We start from the raw sequence: 16941 nt of genomic DNA on the forward strand, positions 1-16941 counted from the left end.
TAATTGATTTGTTGTCCAGCCATTGCCTCTCGGCAAGTTACTTTTCCTGATACCATGAGCTAAGGTGATGTTGTTCCGCATCCGCAAAGATCCGGAAGTGGGATCGCCCAGCCCTGGGAGTTCCAGAATTACCGTGACCAATTCTCGATTGCCTGGCTGTGTCGTCTTTGGACAAGAATATCTCTCCGAGCTTGTAACGACCATCGCAGTTGAGATAATCCCCATCATAAAACTTGTTTCATCGAAGTTGTAAATGCCCGCGTCTAATGCCGTTTGCTTAGCTATAGTATTTCTACAAGCTCAAATCATTGCCTAATTAATAATCTCAACAGAGGGCCCGCTTGTAGTCGTATTTTTGATCAAGTCTGGTTCTAATCTCCGGGCGACGATTTAATTGAAGCCCGGATCTTGCCCACCTTGCCTCCGGTGCTTGCGGTCAGCAGTTGATTGGCCATAATCTTCAGATGTTGGGTGGTCGCGTTGTCTATAGGCGTGGCTCACCGCTTTGTAGCTCACTCGCTTATGGAATACGTTACCTATTTTATTGCATAATTTATAAAAGTGAAGGCGGTAATTTTTTCAAGTTGGCAAGAGAAATTCCGTGGAGGCATGCGCAGCCCTTCGCAGCACCAACGGCGGGGGGGCAAAGGGGGGGCACCAACTCGTCACTACTCCGCCTTTTCATGCGGCGGGGCAATAAGTCGTATCTCGGCAAGTCAATAGAGTTTAAATGAAGGGCACTTGTCGTATAAAATAAAGTAAGCACGCGTTGAGCTAAGCTTGATATTAGTGCAGCCTGAGGCATAAATTGGTGTTGCTTTACGGGCCCGTCGCCCGTTGTCTCCACTCCACTTTAGACGTCGTGTTTCCGCTGTTTATCATTTTTGACCTTTACGCTTCGCTGGATCACGGTGATAGCGGCATTGATATGGATCCCAGTTCAATGTCCTCCTTATCTGGGGGTCACTATGGCAGTACGCAGACGACGTTGAGCCACCTCGCTGAGGAGCAGCAGTACTCAGATTCCGGACGTTCACAGTCGCACTCGCGCAAAAGACGGCGCTCGAGGAAGGGCCTCGACAAGGTATTTGAGTGCGATGCACCCGGATGCGGAAAAAGATTTACGCGGTCTGAACATTTGGCTCGTCATCAATTGAACCGTATGCTATTTTCGTGATTGTGAGGCGCCCGAAAACTTGCTAATTGATGAGATTCAGATGAACCTAAGGAAATTTTCACCTGTACTTGGCCGGATTGCACTAAGTCGTTTGTCCGCGAAGACTTGCGCATCCGCCATCTAGAGCGACATCGTCGGAGGAGCGAAGTGGCAACCAACGGTGACATTGTTTTGAAAGAGGAGTACACAATGAATGGCAATGAGATTCACCATGACAGCAATGAGAATACTATGAATCGTCGGAATTCCACGGCCTCATCCAGCTCTTCCCATCTATCAAGCACTTTGGCAAGCATTGCGCGGTCAGTTCAGCCTCCATTGCCGGTTTCGGATCCCATTTACGTGCAGCAGCAACCAATCCAGTCACCCTTACCGATGTCACAATACAGCATGCAACCTCAACAACTACCGCAACAAAGTACATATATGCCCCCACCAAATCATACCTCTTCACTTGTTGTTAGTCCTCGGACCCAGGAAGCAATCCCTCTAGCCACCGTTACGTCGCCGTCTAATGGGAATACCGCTAATACGACTGATCTTATCAATTGGCTGTTCTCGGATGGGATGCTTTCTGGTGCACGAGATCTTTTTCTCCCTTCTAACCTCTACTCCGGGTTTGAGTCTCCAATGGACCTGCCGAACTTGCTTACGCCGCCAACGCCACCTCCGTCGCGGAGGATGTCCGAGTCAAAGCGACTCGATGTCGTCGCTCTGATCCCAGCTCTTGAATCACATCCCGACTTTGAGCTGGACTGCATACATCGATATATCATGCTGTACTGGGATAAATTTCATTTCCAGTTCCCCATTCTCCACAAGCCATCATTTGAAGCGGACGCCACACCTGGCCCTCTTTTGTACAGCATCATTCTCATTGGCGCATATTATGGCGGCGCCCAAGATTTAGCACTGAAAATTGCCGAGCAACTACGATGGGTGATATTTGGAAGTCCAGGATTTCATCCGCCGGCCAAGATATGGATTATTCAGAGTTTACTGATATTAGAAGTGTACGAGAAAACGATGTCGACGCGAAAGTTTCACGAACGGGCACATATACATCACGGCACTACGTTACAATTGATACGCCGAGGATCGACTTTAATCCCATCGTCCTCTGCTGGTTCCTCTGCTTCAGTGGATGGTAGTTCTGAGATATGGAAGCGGTGGATTGAAACAGAGATGGCTAAACGTGCGGCGTTTATGGCGTTTATTTTGGATGTTTGTCATGCAGCTTTGTTTGCACATTCTCTCGTTATGTCGGTGCACGAGATTCGGTTGTCGTTGCCATGTGATGAAGATGTTTGGGATGCTATTCCGGGTGATCGAAATCATGTTTTGAGGACGCCTACCATGCCATTTCTCAAAGCTTTAAAGAAGCTCTTGAATCAGCAATCAGTTCCAACGGGACGGTTTGGATCTGTCGTTTTACTCTGCGGGCTGATGTCACTGTCTTATCAAATGGAGCAACTGGATCTACAGATATCGTCGTTGGGCTGGGGTGCGTTTCGGGATACGTGGCGGACGACGTTGGCACCGGCGCTAGACTTTTGGAAAGCAGACTATGATCGACGTTTCCCAAGAATCAATGTCATGGCCGCGTCACCTGGCGACAGCACGCACTTGCAGAGGGTCGTTCCACCACTGTGGCATATGGCTCATGTCGCAATGCGGGTCTCAATCTACGATCTTCAGATTTTCTGTGGTGTACACCGCGTTTTGGGACGTCCTACGCGTCATCAAGACTACTTAGCTTCAAAGCGGCGGATCTTAGATTGGGCGATTTCGGAACGAGCGCCGGATGCTGCGTTGCATGCCGTGGAGAGTATCTACGAAGCGTTCGCGATTGGCGATCTTGGATCGTATTATCGGTCCGAAGGATATTCCGCTGGTGAAGATACTTTTGTGCATCGTGCGAGTATTTTGAGTCATTGTGCGCAGGTTGTCTGGGCGTACGGATTCTGTCTTGAAGGACCGGAAAGTAGCGTTTTGAGCGAACGAGATAAAAACTCTTTATTGACGAGCCGGTCTGTAGACAATGACCTCGATGACGAGAAGGAATACGCGAAAATCGTGCCAGTTGAAGATGGCCGAATATTTCTTGAACGCTTGCATCGAGCCAAAACCGGTCGTGAGTTAGAATCTATGGAAGGCAAGAATCATACAGTAGGGTTACTCCGAATGGTGAGCGACGCATTAAAATCATCGAAGTGGCAGATGATGAAGGAGTTCACGGACGTGCTTAGAGGGTGTATTCAACGAAGTTTGGGACGGGACGAAAATGGCGTTCGAGGTGGCCGAGTGTATTATGATGAGTGATTAGTTGTTCTGGATTGGAAAAATGTTTGGGAGTTTGGGATTTGGAAAATTAAGTTCGTATGTAGGACAATTGGTTTCTTCGGCATTGTGTATGTCATCTAAAATTCAGGAATAATGTGAAGGAGACTCTGATGTTGGCCCTAAAAGCATGCTCTGTCCTGATTGTTCCATCTGGAGTTGCGTAAACTGGGTAAACTAACACCAAGCTACTTGACCCAGCTCATCCTCTCAATCTTGCACGACCATATTATCAATCACAAAACACCAACAGTACTCGATTTAATGATCGAAATCATTTAACCAGTTACCCATCCGGCAGCCAAGCCTACCAGCAGTGGACATTCCAGAGCTGTGATGCCACCCAGCGAATCGGCCGAAGCCATTGTGCTTCGACGCAAAGTAGTTCTTTCATTCTGGGTTAGTTTATTTCCCATCGATCCCCATCATTAAACACGCGGGGAGAAAAACTATGTTCAATGCAGGTGCTAATGGAATTAGGCTGTGTTTGTTTTCCTTGGGTTACCACTTTGGTTTCACACTACCACTATTCATCGCACGCCGTTACCGTTGTCGGCCATCGAGACTCTTGACAACGAGTTGAAAGATGGTTTAGGATTAAGCCGAGACGATGATCCTGGATTACATATTACTGTTGGCGTTAAAAGAAATTGTTTACATGGCACCACCACACTTGAGATTAGTGAGGAAGTACAGCGGTTAGTGCGGAAGGAAGGGACGAGCTCAGTCTTTAATTTGGAGTTGGTAGACGCGCAAGAATGCTCAGGTTGTTCAATGCCGAAGTATACGTTGGATTGCATCACATCTGATAGGACACCGCTTCCAAAGACAATATCGGACGTGGAAGAAATAAGTGTGTACATCCCTTCAAACAATGGAAGTAAGGAGATCATAGCAAGTGGACTCTATGACGCCTTTGTGGGAGACTTCTTGTTTTTCAACAAACACGATCTGGGATCCATCGACCGCGCTATATCGCCAACCACTGGCATCGCGTCGACATTGTATAGAGGCGCTACATACGCAGATGCGATCCACCTTTCGTTCACGCTCCTCATCGCGCTAGATTCGTCGGAGAGTGAACGCCACATTGAAGCTCTCAGTCCCGAGTTTCAGACAGAATGGCGTGCCCATGCCGAGAAAGTCTGGAATTCTTTGAAGTTAGGCGAATTAAACCGGTTCGTAACCTCCATAACATTCGACACCGATGTCGGGTTCCAGTACATGACGGACCATAACCATGAATGGGCCCGAGTCGAGAAGGACGGTTCACCGGACAATCTGTCATCCCTTCTCGACACCTGGGATTTGCAACCCATCACTCTGCTCACTACGGGTGCAAATTCATCCGCAGTAAAAGTGTTGCAATTCGTGTACTTTTTGCCGCCTTACAGTACGAATACAAAAAGTCTCAGTTTCACGGTCGGGAATTGGGGCGGCGTCGTAATGGCGGGCGATACCCCAGACCTGCCGGCCGCTATGCGAACGTTCGGGAGACAAATCGACAAGTTATTGTCGCCGGTCTCGTTTTCACTAGCCAATGGGTCGAAATCCCGGAAAGTACTTCCCCACGGACACGAATTTGCGCGCATAGCGACGATAATGAATTTACGTGGCGCAGTCGAGACGTTGTCCGCGCTCTCGCGACTCGTTACCTCGCTCCCCGAAATGGCAGTTCCCTCTACGGTCCGCGACCTCGTTGACAGCGCGATCACAGAATGGCACTCCGCCGTGGCCAATTTACACTCAAATTTTGACCAGGCGGCCGAAAATCGGGGTTTATACCACGCGGCCGCCGCAGCGCAGTTTGCGAGGCAGGCTGTTTTTGATAAGGATATGATGTTGAATATGTTTGTGCCTTTTGAGCATAAAATTGCCGTCTATTTGCCGCTTTTGGGACCCGTTATTGTCCCGTTAGTTGCTGGATTGCGGAGGGTTGTTATTGAGTCGCGAAAGAAGGAGCCATAGAAACATTAAGTATTGGACTGTATTTATAGGGACACTGATAATGTATATATTAGATACATAGAACTCGGGTTAAGTTTTATTGCAGGAGAAAAGTTGCAGTGCGAGACGAAGACAGAACCAATGCCAAACCAATACCTCTACCAAAATTTGTTGCGACAGAAATCCCATTACAATACGAAAAATCACCAAAATTTAGTCATACAACCAGTATCAGCTTTATCAACCAGCCAAAATAATTTAAAAGCACCCAGTACACAGCTAATATTCCATATAATCTAATAAACAGTTCACAGAGCGGGGAATCGTGTCAGAGATTGATGCAACAAGTCACAAGTACTGCCACTCGCCCAAGAGAGAATTTCCGTTCCACAGGTACACATCGACGGTCTCGACGCGGGTCGTGTCCGTGCTGGAAACGGTGCAGGGGACACGAGTTTTGGTGCGGCCCTCGTCTTCGTAGGTATCGTACAAGGAAACCTTGTCCTCTGGCACAAACACAAGGCGGCCAGTTACGATGGCTCCATTGTCACTGTCGGAGGATGAGGAACAAGGGACGATGCAGAGGTTGTTTGGTGCGAATTTAGGTCTGAAAGTGGTGTATCCGTGCAATTTATAGGTCGGGAGTGAGAATGTGGATACTGTATCGCCGAGTATATCGACCGGTAATCTCGTCTCCGCGGGCACAAATATGGTAACCGCCTTCCGCGGCCGTAAATCTGCTGAGGACCCCAGCGCGGAGACCGGAGTGTCGGGCGTGTGTACGAATGAGCCTGAAGGGCTGACGCAAGGCGAAGGCGTACCGCTCGACATTGGTGATGAGAATGCCGAATGGAGGGGTGTCATGGCAGGTAATCCTCTGAATGAGAACAACGATGTGCAGGATGAGGAGCGGGACGAAGGCGGTGTTTTGTATGATGTAGACATAATTGGGAAATGAGCTGGATGTTTACGTTGCGAACCACGCGGAGGCTTTAATAAATAATTGAGTGGAGTACTGAGAACAACGGTGCAGGAAATTTATGCTAATCAGAAATCCTTGTTGTAACAAAATTAAATACTAGAAGATCTGGAAACTAAGAGCAGATATCTGACCGGTACACGTGATCCGTTTCAACAAAGACACGAGCGCGTCTATCGCGACGTATCCGCAAATTGCTCGAATATGTAATATCTCCCCTGTTTGTTTTGCAACACGTACTGATAAGCTTCTTCGTTTCACAGCCGACGAATAGAAGCCATGATATCCGAGGCAAAGGACGGACCCTGCAGTACCACACTCGCGCCTGTAGAATCCCGGTCACCCAATTTTAGAGGTGGACACGAATACAGTTTTCTTTGTTCGCTTTCGCATTCGCATTCGTAATCATGAAATATCCAAATACGCGCATTCGAATTGCGAATATTCGTACGAATGCGAATATATTCGTCATTCGCGTCCACCCCAACCCAGTTTAATGTAGGACTATAATCAACGGGCATCATCAGTTTCAGTTACTGTGATACAGTCCGCTTACTTGTTCTAATATGACTTGAACAGAACACCGCTTAGGGAGACTATTCATTCATATTATAACGGTATCGCTTTGTATACGAGGTCTTGCCTGCATAGCAGTACGAAGATGCGCAGAAAATGTCCTACAGCCGCCATTCATCTATTGGCTATAGCTGGGACTCATAGTAGGATCGGTGCATGCTCCCGGACGTTTATGATTGGCTGAAATCCGCGAAGTCACATGACTTGATATTACGCGCGCGTGTTATATCGCGCGCTAAGAGAGTATGATAAGGGAAACTGTACTTTTTCTTTTTTTGGCGAGGCTGACAACTGAGTAACCGAAATACAAAATGCGAGATTTCGCAGTTATCAGCTAATGCCTGTCGTAGATATATATTCCCCGGCCGTACTCCATCCGTCCACACAGAGCCAGCACCATCACCGAAATGCCAGATATGCTTCTAGACCACATGACTCTCTATGTCACGGACATTGCAAAGTCTCGCGCGTTCTACGACGCAATTCTCAGCGTCTTGAACTACAATGTTGTTGCATCATTCAGTATGCCGCCCTCCCTTTTCTTCTGCAGTTCTGACTATTGAATAATTTCCAGTGAACGACACCTACGTCTGCTACGCCCCGGACACTAAACCTGCTCTCGGCTTCGCCATTGCCTCTGCGCCCGACAAATCTCCAGGCGCGGTCCATTTAGCATTTCGCTGTCCGTCGTCCGACGTTGTCGCCCAACTCTACGCCCTCGCGCTCCAAAACGGCGGAAAAGACAACGGTGAACCGGGATTCAGAGTGGCTTATGCGTCCAATTATTTCGCTGCGTTTGTGTGTGATCCTGATGGGAATAATATTGAGGCCATGTGCAGAGTGTAAGCATGTGACATGGAGGAGAAGTCGCCAATTGCTAAATATGTCGCCATGATCATGAAATTAAGCATAAGCAGAACAAGAACACCCTATCCGTATGAATGTCCAACATTAAACTGCATCAACGTAATAAGACCCAATGTACACCGCCGGAAATGCTTTTAACTTGACAAGAGTAAAGATGTATAATCTAGCCCACAATAAAGCGAGTTTACTCCCCCTTGCGACGAGAAAATGGGATGAGAGACCAAGACACACACATTCCAGCAAACAACCCTATCGCGACGGGATGAACCACAAAGGTACCTTTTGTCTGCGCCAACAGACCCGTAATAAACGGCCATAATGCACCTCCACACGAGCCGAATGCCGTGACGATTGTGAGTGAGAAATTTTGCGTACGGCGCGGGATGATGTGGCTTATGGCTGTAATGGCAGAGGGGTACATGGGTCCGACAAATAATCCGACGATGCAGACTGCTACTGCGTCCCCGATGATGTTTGGCACGAGCCAGGTTATCAATTCGAACGAGGCTGCGACGGCAAGGATGACGAAGATAACTGCGCGCGGAGAGAAAAGTTTACTGAGGAATTGGTTGAGCACGAAGCGGCCAATCGTGATTCCCGCCCAGAATCCAGAGGCGACGTAGCCGACCGCTGTGGGGTCTCCGCGACGTGTGTCGATCATAAAGGACACAATCCAGCCGCCTATGGAGACTTCAGCGCCTTGGTAGAAGAGGATAAGAGCAGCCGCGAGCCATGTGACCCGGTCTCTCAGGGCTTGGCGGTAGACTGACGTCTCATTCTGCGAAGTGACCGTGTTCTCGAAATTGACAGTCATATGCGGCATATTAGAAGCTAGCGAAGTGACAGGGACGATAGCATCTGGGGTTTGGGCGGCGTGGCGCAGCTTCTGGTACTTCTTCAACATATGGAGCGTGCCAAGGTCACGGTCGCAGCCCTCGAAGGTCCATGCGGAGAGCAGAGCGCCGAATGCGTTGAAGACGAGCAAAATAGAGTAGAAATAAGACCACTTAAATCCTCTAGAGACCATTGAAGTCGCGATCAACGGCGAGACCGTGGCACCAAAGCCATAACTTCCGTGCACAAGGCCGAAGCAAGCTTCGGTGTGCGCAAGATAAGACAAGAAGACGTTGACGTTCGCCACGACACAAGCCATGCCGAGACCACCGATGAAGAATCCTACAACAACGACACCGAACGGCGGAGCAGGAACAATTAAGGCATACATGACGACGAGAATGGCAGGACCCGCCGTCAACATGCCAGCGCGACCGATGCGAACGTAGACGTAGTGGCTGACGACTGCGGTCACGATGAACCCAAGGGTGTTGGCCATCCAGATTGTCGAGACTTCGGCGTAGTTAATGTTGTAGTACTTCTCTATGTATGGCAGTAGCGCACCAGGCGCACCGTCGCTCATGCCTAACGCAAAAACGGTCCAGCAAGACGCTAGCAGCCGCCACTTGTTCTTTGGAATTCTGCATTCGTGAGCGTCTGTTACAGATGCGTCAATGACCCGGACTTACTCAGCAAATGTATAGACCCTCTGGAGTTCAGCCTCATTGTCTGCACCGATGCTCAAAGCCGTCGAACTCTGACCAGACCCAACACATCTTGCTTCCACCTCACTCGTGATGCCATTCGCGCGGCCGGTGTTCACAGCGAGATCGGAGAGCTCAATTACGTCGGTGGAGCGCAAATTACACTGGGACGGATCGCGCTCTGAATGTTTGTAGTAGTTGATGTGGACCGCCTTGGAAGACCGGTCGTCCGAGGGGCGACAGATGGGCGCGTAGGAAGCGCTCGGCGCGGATGGAGTGACGCCTGCCGACTCCATGTCGATAGCGATGGACATCGAAGACGTCGACGTATCGCAGATTGATATGATATGAAGTTCGTTAAAGCAGAAAGATGATGAATCAGTTCCGCAGTACCGGAACACGTCCAGAAAATGCTATGACAGTAGCAGAATAAATAAGAAGGAGCAAATAAGAAGGGCTTATAAACCAGTAAGAAGAGTGGGGTATTTGTGTGGTGAAAGAGCGATGGCCGGTGCTGGTACGAAGCCGGGAAGCGCAACCGCTGGAGGCACCAAGGGTACCGAGACCACGCGATGTCTCGCTCTTCATGAAAGACGGCTTCCATATCTGGGACTGCCGAGTCGGATGTATTAGTTATTGACCGATAAAAGTTACACCCCCCGGGACATGCAGCCAAAGCTGGGGCGGCGTGCAAATTACTCTGATGTGAGCTGGGTTGGCCGACCACTGAGATCTGCGCCAGAAAGCGCTTCTTTTGTTTGCTGCGGCCGGCCGGCCGGAGTGACCGGGCCGCGACAGGTTGTTGAACTCGCTGACAAATTCAGAAACGGACATGGCAAGACTGCCTGAAGTCCGTCATGGCGGACCCGTTGCCCAATTCAGCAATAACCGCTGATTACGATTAGTATAGTGTGTAGTGGCACAACAGCCTGCGGCTGTATATATGTGCTGTGCGGGCATTGTCGAGGAAACACTTCTATAGCCGGTCCAGTGCATGCCGGATATACTGCGCTGCTTCCGGCAGCCGCTCACGATGTTGTAGTCATCCCTGGCGGTTAGGTCAGCTCTCCTTCTGGAAAGCCTACCGCGACGTTCTTAAGGTCCGAGCGGATGCGTATGCTAATCTGTATAAATTAAAGGCACAACAGTCAGCTGCTCCTGCTGGCTACAAACGTTTGCATTTAGTCAGATTCGCTGCTGCCGCACCAGAAAAATTGCTTTTTCGAAGTAAACGAATGACGACGTATTCAATGCGCAATAGCTTCTGACCCCGCTCCATCTCGTTCCCATATCTGTCTGCTGCCCCATGCATTTCATCATTTATGTCAATGTAAGTGCGTCCGGGTCTCTTGCACCGATTGCAGTTTGTTTGCAATGAACTCAGGAGACCTTGATTAAAATAGATTTCCAGCCAGCTTACTCCGTGCAGAGCTTGACGTAACTACCCATAATTTGAACTGAAATATAGCCGGCTTAAGCCAACTGGACAAATGTTTACCGACTAAGACTATAAGTCGTTATTAGTGATTAGAATGTATCACTTTTAATGTCCGGAATAAGTAAGTCATGTGTGGTACGAAAGAAGAGGCTGAATTATGTACTTGGCTGACCCCTGAATTATCGTGCAGCATATTGCCGTTTCCGCCCGGATATACGAATGACTCAAAGCCTTTGTTTCACGGTTCTCTCCCCGCTTTTGACTCTCCGATCTAATTTCTGAAATATAGTCTCGCGCTTATTTACCACATACCGATTGCGGATTAGGGTATCGAGAATAAAGTGACGTTACGCTTCATAGAAGGTAGTACAAAAACCTGATTTATTTTCTGAAAACCCCCGAACGCCATTAACTTTGGCAAATATGTAGGACTATCTACAAAATAATGCACCTGGATAACGCCTCCGTCTACTCGTTGAATATCTGATCAACAATTTCTTTTCCTCTTACTGCCATGATGGATAATAATGTGTCGCTCAGCTATTAGCAAGTCAGCAATTCTATACATTCATAACACTTGTCATGCACATACCCCGTGCGTCGCCTCATTGCATCCCTGCATCCACAACTTTGCCCCGACATTCGCGTCTAGTTTGGCTCTGTATCCTCTGTCGACTACGACCTCATTCGCAGTCATGTACGGCTTCAGTCCGCTCAATAGTTCCGTAACGATTGCGGATTTGTCATACCCAGTCGCCGCGACCACAAAATCGTACTCGGCGATCTCCACACGTCCCGGGTGATACCGGTCACGAAGCTTTAGTACAACTTTCTCGCACCCCTGCTTGTCAATAACTTCGACTTCCTCGACCCATTGCGAATTTTTCATTCGGAGACGTGTCATGTGACCAGGCAACTTCTGTGCGTAAACAGTTGCGTAAAGTGTTTCAAGCAAGTCGCTCCTCACAACGCTATAGTTCGTCGCCTTGTGCTCCTCAAACATTTCCCTCCGTCGATCATCAGTAAGCGAGTATATTCCGTCAACTGCTTCTGGATTGAATATTTCATTAACGAACGGAGAGTCGTCTGACGGCCGTAACGCGAGTGCCGGGAATATCATGTCGATATGTGAGCCTAAAGGCAGATTCGCATCTAGATATTGTGCTATTTCGGCTGCCGACTGTCCTGCTCCGACAACCGCGACAGAAAATGATGCGAGGGACAACTGCGAAGCTAGAGTAAGGAGTGCGGCTGATCTGTACAAGAATTCTGCGCTATGGCATATCCTACTAGTCAAATCCTTGGGAAAGCATGCTGGGAAATGTGGACGCGCACCAGGACAAAGTACCACATTGCGCGCTAGCCGTGTCGTTCTCCGGGACGGATCACAGGTGCGTGCGCTTGTCACTGCTAAATGTGGTATTTTATCTGTCGTGAAGTATTCTTGCTCCGGGGCAGAAATTCCGATCACCGTTTCCCCGTACACAATGCATTCTGCTTCCTGCTGGACTAGATCCGCGCACCATCGCATGTAATCCTCGTATTCCTCGCGCAACGGGTAGAATGTCCCTAAATTTACAAAATCCAACAGCCGACCTTTTGCGTGTAGATAATTCATAAATGTGAATTTGGAAGTCGGATCACGCATCGTGGCGAAGTCTTTGATAAACGAGATTTGCATTCGCGCATGTGGGAGGAGCATGCCGCCATGCCAAGTGAATTCGGATTGCTTCTCGAGGAAGAGCATCCGATATGTGTGGAGCGATTCGGGCGACAGTGTGTCAAGGATGGCGATGGCGATGGAGACGGATGCCGGCCCGAAGCCGACTACGATGAGATCGTACGGTGCCAAGTCTGGTAATTCTGACTCGGAAGATGTCAATTCCGCTGGAGACGACACTGAAGAGTATGAGTCGGTCACGGAGGTGAATGACGGAGATGTGAAGGTTTTGGAGGTCGACGAGTCAGATCCGTCGCGTAGGTCAGAAGTCGCCATTGAGTTTAGTGCGATCCCTTGTTTCAGCCTTCTTTAGTCTTCTTAAGAAATGCAATGCGAATTATCAAGATTCAATACGAATAGAATAACACCCAGGACATGCGCAAACGCTGGTCGGAGATTTTAATTTTGTTCCGACTTATAATCGACGGGCCGGCATCCCAATGACGTAGTCTCTGCATATTGGCGCCGATCACGTCACTAGCGGCAAACCTTCACAGTGTTTCAGTCTACGCCGCATTGCGGGGGAAATGGGGGGGCCGGGGAGGTGATTATATTTTTTATTTTAAGATTGATAAGTGTGCCGTCGTGAAAGCTTAATGATCGCGAATGAGTTCAATTTAAGATTGTAAGTCTTCGGAAGTACTCAATCCGCCATCCTACCCATCGCTTGGGGAAATCGCAAATTAGCTAGTCGTTGTGACTGGTACCGGCAATGCGTCGCTGAAGGTGTTCCTCCTATGCGGAGTCTGTCTTGTGATAACAACCTGCAAGCACAGAGCTGTTAACACCAGTGCGGTCAGCAATAAAATAACAGACTACCCAGCTGGCCAGCTACTCCAATGATCCAAGCTTTTAGAGTTAATCCCGAGCATTTTCCAACATTATTTTCATCGCAGATGAGCTATGCCACTGGGGATTGCGTGGTCACAGGAGCGATTCGTTGCATTTGCGAACGTTAATAAGATAAAGAGCGACCTAGCGTCTTGATGGCCGTAATTGTTGTGCCATAACTGACAGGCATTGGATTTATCAGAAAGAACTGATAATGAACTATATCATACTGAGCGTCCTAACGCGATTAGCGCTGTAGTTGGATATGAATCTCGGTGAACCTCTCACGAATCGAATGCCACTGAAAAATGATAATAGTCGCGTACAATGCCGCCTGGCTACACAGTGTAACTGAACTCTAAATAGTGTGATCAATATGGTCTCTGTTCAAGGAGACCAATTTGACGGGGATGGAAGCGACTTTTACGCTGCGAGACCATCAGTCCATAAAATGCGCTTCCATTCAGATTGTGTGCCACTAGAGTTTAGGCTTAGACTTGGATAGTGTGGTCCTTAAAGAGGACTATTACTCAGTAAGGTCATGATTACGGCAGCGGAATTTGCGTGACCAACGTGTTATATTGAAGAATTTACCGGTCCTGGCCCCAAGTCTCTTTCACAAATGGCAGTCTAGCCCGTACCGTCACACTAGTGAGAATGCCGCATATCTAGCTTCGCGGTGTTCAGGAAATTGAACAGCCTATTGTGAAAACGAGTCTCTTCGTTGGAAGTGAGGTCGCGGGAACTCAGTTGAGAAAGTGTAATAGAGGACGTGTAAAATCACTGCCGCTACTTCTCTGTAGGGCTGGACACGATATCGTATCGTCGGCGATACGATATCGTCAGAGGAAAACTCCGGGCGAATTATCGCCTAGAATATCGCCAAGACGATACGATATACGATATGTGAATATCGTATCGTATCGCCTCAAAGCGCACGTGACTCTATTGCTGTAACGGGATTCGGCCACTTAAGATCTCGGTTCCATTTTTAAAACACACTTTGCCACTTTGCAGCTTGAAACTAATTTCAAATGCTAGAACTCTACTGAAAACTGCATCTGTGGCCTCAATTTCTGCTATCTGCAAAGAAAGTAAAACCAACTGTTAGACACTGGGATCTGGTATAGACAAACGGATAGTTTTGATAGTCAAGTTCGATTAAAACTGGGATGTCCTACTTCAATAGACTCTTGTCAATTGATGTTATCCAAAGGAGCTTGCGGACCCTTACTAATACTTCTAGTGTTTGATTGGTCACACCATTACCTTCCCCCCGTATCGCCCATTTGGCGATATCGTATCGTGTCCAGCCCTACTTCTCTGACTTATTCCATTATACTGCGTAATTTTCGAATTCTCGACCACTGTCTATTCAGTTCCAATTACTAAGATGTAACTGGCGATTAGGTCGAAGAGCGCGGCCATCCGACCCCTGAACTGAAGTCCGGGTAAGATGACGCGTAAACTTACAATTGCGCAAAACATGTCTCGCCATCGCAAACTAAGGTCAGCAACTATGCGATCTGCGATTCACGATACTGAGGACTGATCATGACGATTGAGCTTTCAGACTATGTGCCAACTCGTGCGTCGCCATCGACGCCAGGCGTATCGATTCATACATTCGGAACGCGCACGCTCTCGCTCGCATTTTCGAAACCTCTGACCTCTGATCAAGCGCCGGAGATCTTGGCGAGGGGACATGCACAGGGCATTACTCTTCTGCGTCCAATCATATTTCGTACTTACAGGCTTCGATTTCTTTGCGAAATTTATGCCGGTTCAGCGACAAAATTGGTGAAAGTACTCCGGGGATCGCAGGGGACTTTTTTTGTTGTGTCGGTGCACGCTGATTACTCCGTTAGATCGCATATAGTCAAGTTTGAGAACTCAGAAGTGAACATTGACCAGATTGCGATATTGACTGGGACGTCCGGGCACGCGGCTCCAGTGTCGTGCCTTGACGCTTCGATGTCGGGAACTATCATATGGACGGCGACTTCTAGCGACGATAATACTCTCATTATTGCAAGGACTGATATTGCGAATGGAGAGAATAGTGTTGAGCCAAGGGCATATAGATTGGCGTGTACGGGATCGGATATTGTTTTCTTGCCTGAATCGGTGCAGAGTCGGACTAAGGTTGCTGTATTGGAAGGAACCTCACGGATCCGTGTATTTGATTGTGTCAATGGAAGCTGGTTATTGAGTATATATCCCGGATTTGCGACTGCGTTGAGTAGCTTTGCGGTGTCGAGTGGGAAGGGAGCCGCGATTGTTGCCATCCTCGACAAAGGATGGCGGGTGTATAAAGGAGTAACCTACCCAGAGGATGAGATAGGTAATGGAGTAAGAGGCGGTTCGGGGTACACCTATCCAAGTGATCAAGGTTTATTTCGCGGGAAAGAGGGCAGTAAGACGGTTGAGAAAGTGATTGTTGCTGTTGGAAAGGTCGTTGCGAAGGTTGGTGTGGGGGAGGAAGGTGGCGTGGGCGTTTTCGATCTTGGAAGTAGTAATGGTATGTATCCCATTGATACTTCGTAACCACACGAGCTAATGAAGGTGTAGAATTTGGTACACATGTTCCGGTTATGCTTACGTCGTCAGATATCAGTGTCGCTGCGGTCAGTGAAGATGGGCGTGCGGTTGCAGTTGCGTGCGGTGCGGAGTTGTTTCTTGTTACTTTAGGCAGAGAGGATGAGGTTGGCATGGATACATTTGAAGAAGATAGTGTTGTGTATAATGATAGGTTGCCTATAGATTATTAAATATTATGAATAGGAAGGTGTCCTACAAGATATATATATCGTGTAATTGCAAGATCCTTATAGGAGTCTGCGTAACTGTTGACTTATAGCTGACGTTAGCCAACCGGGGGCCGAGACAAGCCAAAATATTTAAGTCTTATCTGCAGGGCCGTCAATTGCTGAGCCGCACTAACTAGGACGCTATTGTTCGGGGACTGTACAAAACTTGATTTGTACCCAAATTTCGGACATCGTTGGTCTCTTTGATTTACGTCTTCGGACGACCCAACGGCTATCTGACAGCATTTGAAAGTACCAGGTATATTGTCGTACAAAAAATAAGTTGTGATATATAACAAAAGTAACAACACATGCATTAGCAAAAACATCAAGTAGCCGAATTTTTCAACTCGAACTCCACAGAGTCGCAATCGCTAATTAGTGACATTGATCATCGGATTGTGCTTCAAAGGTAGAGTGATGTATCCCTCACCTTCTGAGAGCATGGCAGTAGTCGCAGGTGGGACGCCAACCAGCAGCAGTGAGACCAGAGTGATCTGAAGACTGATTGCTAAAGCAGATGCTTCTGGAATTTGTCTGAACACTTACCAAAGTCAGATGACATACTAGGTGGACTTTCGACTCCAAACCCAGACTTTCTCATCTCTTGACCAACACCTGTGCTGACCGAGATGTGCCTGCCAACTTCTTTAGATCATTACAGTCTCTCTATGGCCCTCGCTGCTCTGCTGGAGTCGTCTGACTTGCTATAACTACC

The 16941-nt window shown here is 48.2% G+C and overlaps 8 protein-coding genes across 8 annotated transcripts; 4 read left to right on the forward strand and 4 right to left on the reverse strand.

Annotated features, from left to right (window-relative positions):
* The first annotated feature begins 825 nt into the window (after positions 1-825).
* V1513DRAFT_477689 (fungal-specific transcription factor domain-containing protein) lies at positions 826-3734 on the forward strand. The gene is made up of 2 exons (XM_066900248.1): positions 826-1160; positions 1218-3734. Exons 1-2 carry the CDS (start codon positions 929-931, stop codon positions 3497-3499), a joined length of 2514 nt encoding a protein of 837 aa, XP_066755314.1. The 5' UTR covers positions 826-928; the 3' UTR covers positions 3500-3734.
* V1513DRAFT_438964 (phosphatidylinositol-glycan biosynthesis class S protein) lies at positions 3735-5604 on the forward strand. The gene is made up of 2 exons (XM_066897136.1): positions 3735-3916; positions 3998-5604. Exons 1-2 carry the CDS (start codon positions 3854-3856, stop codon positions 5483-5485), a joined length of 1551 nt encoding a protein of 516 aa, XP_066755315.1. The 5' UTR covers positions 3735-3853; the 3' UTR covers positions 5486-5604.
* A 39-nt stretch (positions 5605-5643) lies between these two features.
* On the reverse strand, positions 5644-6523 carry V1513DRAFT_438966 (uncharacterized protein). Its single transcript, XM_066897137.1, has one exon. The coding sequence runs from the start codon at positions 6407-6409 to the stop codon at positions 5813-5815; it is 597 nt and encodes a 198-aa protein (XP_066755316.1). The 5' UTR covers positions 6410-6523; the 3' UTR covers positions 5644-5812.
* Positions 6524-7435: 912 nt separating this feature from the next.
* V1513DRAFT_375254 (VOC family protein) lies at positions 7436-7865 on the forward strand (the record flags this gene model as incomplete). Its single annotated transcript, XM_066894888.1, has 2 exons — positions 7436-7541; positions 7594-7865. The coding sequence occupies 2 exons, from the start codon at positions 7436-7438 to the stop codon at positions 7863-7865; spliced, it is 378 nt and encodes a 125-aa protein (XP_066755317.1).
* Positions 7866-7967: 102 nt separating this feature from the next.
* Positions 7968-9897, reverse strand: V1513DRAFT_251000 (major facilitator superfamily domain-containing protein). The gene is made up of 2 exons (XM_066894478.1): positions 9410-9897; positions 7968-9361 (listed from the first exon to the last, which is right to left on the reverse strand). The coding sequence occupies exons 1-2, from the start codon at positions 9736-9738 to the stop codon at positions 8071-8073; spliced, it is 1620 nt and encodes a 539-aa protein (XP_066755318.1). The 5' UTR covers positions 9739-9897; the 3' UTR covers positions 7968-8070.
* Positions 9898-11219: 1322 nt separating this feature from the next.
* Positions 11220-12972, reverse strand: V1513DRAFT_438972 (L-lysine 6-monooxygenase (NADPH-requiring)-domain-containing protein). The gene is made up of 2 exons (XM_066897138.1): positions 11455-12972; positions 11220-11402 (listed from the first exon to the last, which is right to left on the reverse strand). Exons 1-2 carry the CDS (start codon positions 12856-12858, stop codon positions 11331-11333), a joined length of 1476 nt encoding a protein of 491 aa, XP_066755319.1. The 5' UTR covers positions 12859-12972; the 3' UTR covers positions 11220-11330.
* A 1939-nt stretch (positions 12973-14911) lies between these two features.
* V1513DRAFT_438975 (uncharacterized protein) lies at positions 14912-16216 on the forward strand. Its single transcript, XM_066897139.1, has 2 exons — positions 14912-15934; positions 15985-16216. Exons 1-2 carry the CDS (start codon positions 14968-14970, stop codon positions 16182-16184), a joined length of 1167 nt encoding a protein of 388 aa, XP_066755320.1. The 5' UTR covers positions 14912-14967; the 3' UTR covers positions 16185-16216.
* Positions 16217-16393: 177 nt separating this feature from the next.
* On the reverse strand, positions 16394-16827 carry V1513DRAFT_462660 (uncharacterized protein; the record flags this gene model as incomplete). The annotated part of the gene is made up of 2 exons (XM_066899942.1): positions 16394-16767; positions 16791-16827. 2 exons carry the CDS (start codon positions 16825-16827, stop codon positions 16598-16600), a joined length of 207 nt encoding a protein of 68 aa, XP_066755321.1. The 3' UTR covers positions 16394-16597.
* Positions 16828-16941: the final 114 nt, after the last annotated feature.

This window comes from Lipomyces chichibuensis (genome assembly GCF_038497645.1).
Source record: "Lipomyces chichibuensis strain CBS 12929 unplaced genomic scaffold V1513scaffold_5, whole genome shotgun sequence".
NCBI classification, from domain to species: domain Eukaryota; kingdom Fungi; phylum Ascomycota; class Lipomycetes; order Lipomycetales; family Lipomycetaceae; genus Lipomyces; species Lipomyces chichibuensis.